The sequence below is a fragment of the Salvelinus sp. IW2-2015 genome, linkage group LG25 (assembly GCF_002910315.2).
Source record: "Salvelinus sp. IW2-2015 linkage group LG25, ASM291031v2, whole genome shotgun sequence".
Classification (NCBI taxonomy): domain Eukaryota; kingdom Metazoa; phylum Chordata; class Actinopteri; order Salmoniformes; family Salmonidae; genus Salvelinus; species Salvelinus sp. IW2-2015.
Genome location: NC_036865.1, coordinates 16,645,755 through 16,657,618, shown reverse-complemented (window position 1 = coordinate 16,657,618; position 11,864 = coordinate 16,645,755). Strand labels below are relative to the sequence as shown.

General features: G+C 42.1%; 1 protein-coding gene across 2 annotated transcripts in view; it reads right to left on the bottom strand.

Moving 5' to 3' along the window:
• Window positions 1-561: 561 nt before the first annotated feature.
• LOC111951838 (transcription factor COE3) overlaps window positions 562-11,864 on the bottom strand; it is a 25,133-nt gene continuing 13,830 nt past the window's right edge. Inside the window, exons 3-8 of one of the 2 annotated variants that reach the window (XM_023970082.3) lie at window positions 10,278-10,366; window positions 5,255-5,320; window positions 4,979-5,150; window positions 4,667-4,852; window positions 4,263-4,430; window positions 562-2,304 (exon numbers count right to left, since the gene is read on the bottom strand). In XM_023970082.3, coding sequence (XP_023825850.1) covers window positions 2,273-2,304; window positions 4,263-4,430; window positions 4,667-4,852; window positions 4,979-5,150; window positions 5,255-5,320; window positions 10,278-10,366 — 713 coding nt within the window. In that variant the 3' untranslated portion in view covers window positions 562-2,272. The remainder of the gene's footprint in view (window positions 2,305-4,262; window positions 4,431-4,666; window positions 4,853-4,978; window positions 5,151-5,254; window positions 5,321-10,277; window positions 10,367-11,864) is intronic. The other variant, XM_023970083.2, reaches the window with a different exon arrangement.

The window sequence follows — 11,864 nt, the reverse complement described above, 5'->3', positions numbered from 1 at the left end:
GATAACCTTGCTCTTTCAATGTATTGATTCTTTATTAACTAGGCGGCCTAATGCAATGAAATGAGGGATTTTAATGGAGCCTCTTTAGGGTGCTTTGAATAAAAAGCTCACGCCATTTATGAAAGGCTACAATGCATTTAACAGGCTATTTTAAAGCATGGCAGTAGAGAGCGATGCCGATATAAAGATCAATATGAATGTGCCTCAAAGTCAAATTGCTGTGTCAATAGAGTAAAACAGAACTGCACACAGATTTGTTGTTGACTATTTAGGGAAGATTGGAAATACGTTTTACGTTTCTTTTAAAACGTATTTCTAATCTTCCCCAAAAATTGTCAAAACAAATCTGTGTGCAGTTCTGTTCTATTGGCCCAGCTTCCTGTTGCAACCTGTTTCTGAATCGAAAAGGCTAGAAACTACCATGGAGAGAGTGGACATCCCTGGTTCTTACAGGGGCAATCCAAGGTTTCATGTACAAAAGTGTTCTGTGTATTTTATCATTGTCTTTTGCTGTCGTATTTCAGGTAAAGATAACAACTGAAGAAATCCACAGGCAGTAGCAAGTTTTTTTTGTTTTTTTTTTACTGAAAATTTTAATAAAACATGACTTGTTCATTTCTGTTTCCATTCCAAATTTTGACATTTTGAATTTTTGTTCCCTGTAAACACATTTAAGCTATGTGGCAGAGTCATAAGTGGTGAGTAAAAGTGACTTGTATACATTCTACAAAACAGAAAGAAAATACTACCACAAATGGAGTCCCTTCCTCCAAGGTTGTCCCTCATGCACATTGTTTCTATTGTATCTTAACAACTATCATATGGGTCACAAACTATTTATTTGACAATACAACCAACAAAGTTTTCTCCAAAAATGGTCTGTATAGATAATTTAAAATCAATATAAAAATAAACAATGAAGTTTGACTTCCCTTTTAAAAAATGGACAGAGAGTCTTGACAGAGTAACAAAACTTTGAAGATACATGTGAAATATATGGACATTGCATTTTATCAAATACAAAAAAAACATGAAGGCAACAGTTCTTGGCTGAAATTCTGTGCTGCATCACTATTAAGGGCATGACAATTAATACATACATAATGAAAAGCAATATACAAAATATCAGAGATAAATACAATATTTATAGTTGATATGTTACAAAATTTCCCTCAAGTGAGCGCAAGTGTGTATTGGAACGGAAATATGACAATGAACTACTTTCCATTTTAGATGGAGTTTAATTTTGCTTTAAATGTTGTTGATCTAAAATAACATGGAAAAAAGACAGATGCATAAATATTTAGCACAATTTTGGCAATATCACAATAGTCTACAAGTTTATAACCACATATAAAACACATAAGGGGATTTGGAGCTAGAAGGAAGAGGATGGCCCTCTTCAACAAGAAACAGACTTCACAGTAGCCTAGGAATGCATTAATATACAGTGCTAGCAAAAAAGTCAAAATAAACGTGGCAAAACACACTTGCTTAAAAGGAAGCTCTAGCCAGGCGTTCTACGTACGCCAGTGTACTTGTTGAATCCAAGATAATTTTCACTTTCGAAGATGAATTTCTAGCTACAATAAATTACTAATTTAATTTAAGATGTATGAATGAAACATGACACAATCTTACCCACCCACCCAGCCGCACCCATTTACTTGCATTTGCTGTATTTTATGATTGATTTCTACATTATATATCTCATATATTTTCCAGTTGAAAATCTTAAACCTTCTTGGCCCCATTGTATTTTCTCACACATAAAAATACAAAAAAGTCACATTATAAAGACACACAATTGTGAATCTATTGAAAGAGAGTTAAAACAAAAAACATTTTCTGAGGCAAACAAGTTCATAGGTAAATGTACATCAGTGTTTACATTAAAACCAAATGATGAGTCCACAGAGTTTCTTCCAGTATATGGTTCACTGGACAAAGCCCAAGTTCAACCCGATAGGTATGCAAAACGTACACTCCATCGTCCTTTGTCTTCTTCCAGGTTGATCAAATGGAGAGAAAAAAATGAGCAAAAAAAGCTACAATTGTTGAGTTCCTAATGAAATGCTTTGTCCAAATGTCCAAATCTTAACTCTTGAAATAGTCTTTTAAAAGAAAATCATGTTTTTATCTTCATTAAAAACAGAATAAGATGTTGACTATATCCTCAGTATTTTAGATTACGCCAGTGTCTTTGCTGTGTGATAAAGGGGTGTCCTGTATCGTGGTGAGAAGATTGGTGCTTGAGACGATGAAAGTGCATTTACATTGGAGGTACAACCAGACCGGACATAGCTGGAAAAGAGAGAGAGAGAAATTGTATTTAGCAAATTCACCCTTTCCAATGTATTCAATTGGATAAGCAAAACATTTAAGCTATTTACATCTTGGAACTTTAAAACAGATGTTAAGTTATGATGTTGTATGTGAGACTGTGTGTATGTGTGCATGTGCGCCTGTGTGATGTGCGTGCGTGTGTATGTGTGGTGTGTCTGTGCATGTCTGAGTGCAAACCTCTCTAACAGGATAGTTTTAAAAGCCTCCCTCTTGCTCTGACATTTCAGGCCCCAGCAGGCCAGCGTGGCTACGTGTGATATTCCTCCTGGTGTTGAGGTAATGGCAAACAGTGAACCAGACTCCTAGGAGAGACGGCCCTGCCGAACATGGAACAACAACACGGCCACTACCCACAATGCTGTGCTACAACCCCCACCTTCGTCACTTAAGGACTCAACTGACTCCCCAGGCTGATCTGACTCCCCTCAGACCCAGCTGGCTTCCCTCAGGCTGATCAGACTCAGCTGACTCCCCTCAGACTCAGTTGACTCCCCTCAAATTCAGCTGACTCCCCTCAGACTCAGCTGACTCCCTCAGACTCAGCTGACTCCCCTCAGACTCATCAGACTCACTGACTGCCCCTCAGACTCATCAGACTCAGCTTGACTCCCCTCAGAACTCATCAGACTCAGCTGCACTCCCCCAGACTCATCAGACTCAGCTGACTCCCCTCAGACTCATAGACTCAGCTGACTCCCCAGACTCTCAGCTGACTCCCTCAGACTGATCTGAACTCCCCTCAACTGATCAGACTCCCTCAGACGATCTGACTCCCCTCAGACTCAGCCCTCAGACGTCAGACCCCTCAGACTCAGCTGACCCTCAGACTGACTACTCCCCTCAGACTCAGCTGACTCCCTTCAGACTGATCTGACTCCCCTCAGACTCAGCTGATCCCTCAGACTGATCGACTCCCTCAGACTCAGCTGACTCCCCTCAGCACTGATCAGACTCACCTCAGACTCAGCTGACTCCCCTCAGACTGATCAGACTCCCTCAGACTCAGCTGACTCCCTCAGACTGATCGACTCCCCTCAAGACTGATTGACTCCCAGACTGATCAGACTCCCCTCAGACTCAGCTGACTCCCCTCAGACTGATCAGACTCCCCTCAGACTCAGCTGAACCCTCAACGATCAGACTCCCTCATCACCATTCTCCATACTGAAGATGGAGCCACTGCATTACACTCTTATTTCCACAGTCACTACACTACTCCATTTCAAAATCATTACCACAAGCTTAGACAGAGATCAAAGGTAGTTCCATCTTTTACCCAGACCATCTGCTAGAGATCATTTAGCAACTCTAGCCTTATACAGAGGTTATATACTACGATTCACACATTCTAACATTAGGTGGCCAGTAGTGCAGGATGAAAAATCATTGACTGTCAGTGTATTGTAGTTCATGGCTGGAATGCTTTTAAGTTTGCCACACAGATGATGGCAAGCATTGCTTCATTAATTTCTGCACAACATGTATTAATAAGTATGATCGTGTAGCAAGATGAACTTTAATTTCCCACTTCATTAAGCTCAATGTTATTAATCTTGGGGCGCACACTACGGCTAAGCTTGTTTTCAAAGCAATCATGTTGGTCATGACACACACAAAACCTAATAAACATAATTACTAAAACAATTCTGCGAAGGTGTTGTCCTTAGATCTTGGAATATATAATTTGCTATACTGGATGTGTTGTGTGTGTGGTGTGTTTGCATGTCTGCCTATGTGCGTGTGTGTGTGTGTGTGTACATGTGTGTGTGTGTGTGTGTGTGTGTGTGTGTGTGTGTGTGTGTGTGTGTACATGTGTGTGCCCTCATGCTTGCTTGTGTATTTGAATGTAACCTCAAAGGTGTAAATAATAAATTGCAGCCTGTTAAAATGCATATTTGTAATGATTAGTCCCTCACCAAACCGGACAGAGGCATGAGCCGCGGTATCTGCCCAGTAGTCCGAAGGGAAGGGATGAGGGGGTGAGGGGGGCTCACCTTGCAGTCCGTTGCCATTTGCGCTGGTGCAGGAAGGGGGTGGGGAGGCCTGGGGTCGGACCACAGGGGCGAAGGCGCTCTTTTGTTTAACTGCAGACAAGATATGGGAGGGGGTGGGGGGTGGGGGGTAAGAACATGCTATCGGACTAAACTGGGCTGTATTCAGTGAGGTGAAACGCTCAGAACATTGCCGATAGAAATGTAAAGAATACAGCTAACATGATTTCGATTCTCTACCTGACAGACAAGTATATCTGCCCTACATAATACATTTCTATCTGAACCTTGTGCAACTTTGCTCCCTCCTGAATGGCAGCTCTACTCACTTCCATATGGAGAGTTGGCAGAGGATCCRTTGAGGAACCCAGGGGAGCTGGGCACTCCCAGGTTGGACATGCCAGAGTTACCGTAGCCATTCATACTGTTACTGACGGTGTTGTAGCTGGACTGCTGTGGGGTGCTGCTGGTGATGTACCCTCGTGGAGACACACTGCTAGTGTTCCGGCTGTAGCCTACCGACGAAGAGGAAGAGGAGGATGGGGTGGTTCGAGGTCTATAGGATTCATTTATTCTTTAATTCATGACTTACTTAGCTGACTGTGAATGATTCTTGACCACTAAGCATAAGTTCCACTTACCCTGGTCGTTTCCCTGGGACTCGGACACGTTGACGGCTAGCTGGCTGCTGAAGGAGTTGACTCCCATCATGCCGTGGGAGGCTGTGTTGGCGAGGGAGGGGATCTGGTTGTGGTTACGGGGAACGCTGTACAGGGCCTCCGCTATGTCCGCTGCCCTCTTCAGAATGATCTCCTGTGAAACATGGAGGGAGAAGTTAAGAGCTGCTCTCCCTCAGTCATCCATTATGGTAGCTTCGTTTGTCTGTAAGACGTGTGTGTGTCTGTCAGTCTGCATACCTGGTTATTGTGGGGCATCCCATACAATGCTTCAACAAGGTCAGCTGCTCTCTTCAGCAATACCTCCTGATTAAAAAAATAGGAAAGACAGACATTATTGAAATGCTGATGACAGACTATGTTCAATGACACTGTTCAACAAACACCATGACATGGAATGTAACAATAAGAGTCATTATTTTTACACATACAATAAGAGGTATTTGTTAGGTGGGTAAATAAAAATGACCCTGTATTGAGAGGCACCAACACTGCATTAGGCCACCAACTCTTCCTAGAACCACTGGGAACAATGAATAATGTCCCATCTCTTAATTAAACCAGCGTAGGCCTTAAAAACAACACCTCACCCTCTAATTCTGGGCTCGCGTTTGCACAAGAGTTCAGCACTGGAGTCTCCTTTCTTCCGAACAATAAAGTGAATTAGCTTGGGTTAATCTAGTTCTGCCGTAATGACATTAAGACATTTTTCAATTAACCTCTTTGACTGGCTGTTGTAAAGGACTTCACAAATGACTTCCCATCCAGCGAGAGTCTGGGTGCTTGTGCCTCGGGGACATGGATGCATGGGATGTATTCTTATCCATGTCTGCATGCTTGTCCCTGCTTCACCAATAAGGATTAGCCATGTTGCTTTGGTTCTTAACACTGAGAAGGAGTTGGCCCCGGATCCTGTTCCCTGCTCTACTTCAGAATAGAGCGTGTTAGTGTGCTTTTATCTGCTCTTTGAATTGAGCACTTAATGAAATCATTCATGGAGCACGGCACTGCTTTGTTTAGTGTGATGCTCCAAGCAATATGTTTGGAAAACCACCTACTCCATTTAGAAGCCTTTATTCTCACAAGAAAAAAGCTTGAGATATTGATGTGGGATTTTATTTAAATATGTGTTTACTGGCACCTGCTGTATTGCAGCAATTTGTTGACTTTCCGTCAGAACCCAGGTTAAAAGTGATGGAAATCTGTCACTGGAAACATCTCAGATTGCGCTTGTTTTCTTCCCACATTGCGTGTTTTCCTTCGCGGGCCTCAGTAATTTGTGTGAAGTGTTCCATCACTTGGCAATAGCAATCCGGGATTAAGACGGCAGCTGCCGTAAATGAATGTAAACACAGCCATCGCGCCTTCAAACAGCGGCCTCCAAGACTTGGCCTGTGTTTCCAAGGCAGCGTGTATGGAGCGTGTATGGAGCGTGTATGGAGTGTGTGTGGGCCTCCTTTCATCCCGAGGAGCCATATCTTCCTGAAGTCCTTGATTTATCAAGACGAATCGCTGTAGAAGCCACTTCTAGCATGTGCCATGCTCTTATAGAAACATATAGCATAATCCACCAAGTTACCGCATGGGTGGCTCTCTTTAAAATGGGCATTTACCTCTGAAATTGGTGTGTATGCTCAACGGTGCATGCATCTAGTTTGCATAGAAATAAAGAATTATGGTTGTCGTGAGGCAGGTACACTAAATGAGAGGACCAGCTGTCTTTATGTGTTCTCATCAGGCAGAACAGATTCCTCTCTCGCTCACTGAGTGAGACAAAGTGTATTTTCTTTTCTTCTTCCTGCAGTTAATAATTACCAATAATCTATTCTATCATATTTCAAGATCTTCTACATGCCTCTCAATTTCAAACAACAATTCAAGCAATTAAGACTGTCATGTTCGCAAGCGCCATGTTTCATTCTCTGAAAACCTCCTCTCCATCCTTGTCCATATGGTACTTTGCAGCAGCGACATAAGGACAGCTTGGAAAAAAGAGAGAGAAAACGATATTGCCTCTCATCCTTAATCTGTCGTTTACCGCGTGGCGTCTTAACTAACCAAGCTCACTCGCAGGGCTATGCTTAAGTGGTAGCCTAGTCATATCCAAGGATGATGGGAAGTGTGATACCCAATCAACCAAGGAGTTTGTTTTGTTTCCGACGAGACACTTTCACGCGTATCGGCTCACGCTGTGAATACGATTAGCACCGAATGGCGTTCTGAGGGCATTTCCATGTAAATCTGGATACTGCTTCAGCATAAAATGTAATTGGCTTTCTTGTCATGGAGACAGACATATCAGAACACCATGTTAAATTGAAAACAATTAAAGCCGTAGATGATCTCTTGTTTTGTGACAAAGGCATGACAGCTTTTCTGGTATTCCTTGTTCTACACGTTTTACACATGCTCAACAACTGATCACAGATCAGCCAAGATCTAGACGCCATTAAAACCACCAAATGAACTCTGTTGTTACCTGACAAAGGCTTGAGAAATGTTGAGGTATTGCATGTTTTACACGGTAGCCTAAAACCTGTCTAAATGTGATTCTCCACATGGTAGATTAGCTAGGATTGTGTATTTATGTTATCACAGTTAATAAAAGGGGGCCCAGGTTATGTAGCTTGGAGTGGTAATGCCATTATAAAACTGTAAGGCAATTACTGTGTTAGCTCTAGCCTGAGGTAATGAATACATTCAGAAGGATAGGGCCATTAGATGTAGGTACTTCAAAGAGCACAAGAATAGACATTCATTTAAATACATGGATAATTGCTTGACATGAACACATTTGTAATATTTATTTTCTCCTTGTGGATTTCACAAAGAATTGGAAAAGAATAGGTTTGTGTTCATTTTGGGGGAAAAAGAAAGAAGCGAATGCAATCAATGTAATAATAAAACAATATTGGGTTTCTGCTTTTAATTTTGTAATGAATCTAATTTGTTACAGAAGAAAGGAGAAATTGAGTGTGTTATAATGTGATATCCAGTCTATTTGTCCATTACTGCCACAGGGCACAAAATGGTATTATAAATTGTATTTTTTTATGGGAGGAATCTAAAATTGTTTTATAACAAGATCTTAAAAAGGAGGGTGAATTCCTAAGTCTCTGTTCACTTAACGCCATGCCCACAAACTAATCTCCTTTCGCATCACTTGACTGTTCACACTTGTTACTTTCATATTCACTCTGGACTCTGCATTGGATTTTTATATCGCTGCTTGTCCCTTAGGGTCAGTCTGTCATCTGCAATGTTGTCTTAAAATTACAAGGTAAACTTCAATCAGAGCACACTTCCCCCCTTTTTTCTCGGTGTAGCAACAATATTGCGTGCTCTTGCAATCCATGAGCACGCCCATATTGGCTTTCTGTCTCCTCACAATTACCATTGTCTTACTGGTCCTGGGGAAAAGGATGGTGGAAATCAATAGCGCCGTAATATTATCAACTGGAGGGTGAAGTCATTGAGGGGGGGGGCCGGTGTCGATTTGCCTTTCTGCTAATGCATACTTCGCCTCCTCCAGCTTTATCTCCTTTTTATAGAGTCTTTCCGCCTCACCTGCAGCCCGTAATGGCTGTTCTCTTCACGCCGTCTCCCTTCTTGTTCCAAATGTAATGCCATCACCCTGAGGCTTGTATATTGGCAGTGTGCTGTTGACTCGAGCGACCCTCAGATGGCAAGCTTAACAATGATGAATCACTCTGTAGAATCATTTACATGGCCCCCTGAACCCCATATTTGGGTCCATTAGAGAGCAAATCAAATATTTATATTATTTATTGGAAGTGCAGGGTTTCATCTCACTCTGAGATTGGTCCATGTGAGGGCTGGGGGGAGACCCTGCTATATTAAGTAAGCACACTGAGGAAACTCATCTCAGATTGAGTCAATATGTGTTTTATCGCCAAAACGTATTTGGTTCTCCAAGAAGAAAAAATGTATGCTGTAATAAAGTATGCATCACAATATTCCTTGTTATGTTCAATTGCAAATTTTACAGAGATGTACTGACTAAATTGAGTGTGTGAAGACAGAGAGACCCAGGGCAGGGAGACTTGCAGCATAAAAGCTAAGTGAACCTTTCCTTTGGTCTTACAAATGTACTGTTGAAATTAGAGTTACATTTCATGTCCAGGTGTTGTTTTGAGTCTCTACGGGGACAACTCTAATTGAACACTTCATATAGTGCACCAGAGACTGCTGGCTGCGATGTCGTATATCTTCCTATTGACTTTGCCCAGTCGTCCATACTACACCACACAGCCTGGTCTTTATTAAATTGTCCGTTGGACGTTAATGATATTGCAGTGTTGCATGCTGGGCTTTAATAGATAAGGTCTTAAAAGGCTTTATGGTATTATTAAAACTCTGAGGTGGTCACCAATTTACTGCGTGCCAAGGGAGTCTGTGCAAACTAATCAGTCATAATATTACATTTGACGCATATGGAATGCCACTTATACCGAATGGGAACTAGCAGGGTCGCAATCAGATGAGCCCAGTAATAGATTTTATCAGAGGAAATAGAATAGTAGAGAATCAAAGAATGGCTGAAATATGTGGCTTTGTTTTCATGTTGAAAAATGCAAAATGGGCAGGCTACCGGATATGTGTCACAAGCATGTGGGAATCAAGAGCCTTTCAACTCCTTTACTGAGTTCTAAAGAAAACAGTGAGACCTAACGCATAATAATGTGTCGCTCTGGCCTTATTAGCCACACTAAGACTGGGGGGTTTACGAGCGTAGAGTCATGTAAACAACAGATTAAACCAAATGGAGCTGTGGAGAACGAAAGGGAAAACATGAGCGGGGTAATGACGGCCCAGACGACCAGGAGATTATCATCTCCACAGACTACTGGAGAGGAAAGATGTCTGATTGAGCTATTTTACCACACGTATGCCTCCCTCTCTCGCTTCTCACTAAACCAATACAATCCCAAATCAATGCTAGATGGAGGCACCAGAGTGTTTGTGTATTGTATTTCTATTTGGTTAAAAGGTTTGAACTTCTTTTGATGTTGTTTTGTTTCTTGGTCTTTGATGATGTTTTGGGTTAGCAGCTTTGGTGTGTATATGGTGTGGTTTGTTGTGTCTGTGGTGTTGTTGGTTTAGCAGCTTTGGTGTGTGTATGGTGTGGTTTGTTGTGTCTGTGGTGTTGTTGGGTTAGCAGCTTTGGTGTGTGTATGGTGTGGTTTGTTGTGTCTGTGGTGTTGTTTTGTCTGTTTTTGTGAAGATGAGATGTAACACTGACCTTTGGTAACCTCTCAGGGTCACCCGGGTGCCTGGGGATGACCTTCTGCAGCCTCTGGAATCCATAGTCGATGGTTGGCTCATTGAGGGCTAAAAAAGAAAAAATCCAATGGTTAGACAATGTGTAGTGAAGTAAATAACTACTCTATAAACCAATGTCTGCAATGCACAGCAACTAGTAGGAATACTCTGTCACAAGTGTCACAAATCCCCTGCATCCAGTTACATTTTAATTTAGCAAAATAGCCATGATGACATGATGCAGTACATCAGTCTAGAGCAGGTCTCATATCTCTCACAGGGCGCTCTTCTTTTTATCTTCTAGGGAATATTGAGTGCAAACGACATAGTGGGGTGTGTTAATCAAACCAAGCTTTAATAATCTGTGAAAGGCTTGTCCACAAATTGATCTAGCGTGAGTTGCTGTCACTCCAACGCTGCACCTACTGTACCACCCCGCTGCTCTGCTGAAATACTACAGCAGATCACACAGAGCGATCAATCTCACCCACCCCTCAAATAGTCATCTGGAGCAGCGAGCCGTATTGGGCTATGAATCAGAGGCACAAAGTAAATGAATCATAAGYCAGACTTTGGTAAGACTAAGGCGTTTTATGTCTGACAGTCATAATGGGTAATTTAAGGCTTCCTTACAACTCTCGCTGATTCTAAACAATCATGTACACCCGTAGGCCAGGAGGGAGGAAGGAGAGAGGAGGGAGAGAGGGAAGGGGGAGGAGGGGTAACGGGGGAAGGAACGACTTAATAGAGAACATCACTTCTCAATGTAGATATCATTTTCAGGAGAGTAACTCAGACGAGCGTGGCAGTGCCTCATAAATCAATGGCTTTCTGTGGAGACTAATAAGAGCTGCCTACCTCTATTCATTGTTCAGCCTGTAATTTGGCCCATCACTCATTACTCAGCATGTAATTTTGGCATTAACGCAGCAAGGCTTGTCCAACCTGCTGAACACGAGAGAACATGAAGGCTAACGCCACACGTACAGCCAGCGCCACTGACACACAGACCAGGAAGGCACTGGCGCCGGCAGACACACACACACACACACTAGTACAGGCTACTGATCAATGGTACAGGGCTGTGCAGTGTGCACTACCAACATGATATCATAGGAAAATGTCATTCTGGCACGTTTTTGCAAAAAGGTCAAATGTCACAATAGCTGATGTTTTTCTCAATACATTGCAGTCAATGGGAAAAGATGAGTGTCACAGGGTTGATGTTTTTCTCAATACATTGCAAGTCAATGGAAAAGATGAGTGTCACAGGGTTGATGTTTTTCTCAATACATTGCAGTCAATGGGAAAGATGAGTGTCACAGGGTTGATGTTTTTCTCAGTACATTGCAGTCAATGGGAAAAGATGAGTGTCACAGGGTTGATGTTTTTCTCAGTACATTGCAGTCAATGGGAAAAGATGAGTCACAGGGTTGACGTTTTAGTAATACATTGCAGTAATTGTTCTCAATACATTGCTGTCAATGGGAAAAGATGAGTGTCACAGGATTTACATTTTTCTTGTTTATCTAATGTTTGTCTCTCTCTCACTCTCTACCTCCTATTC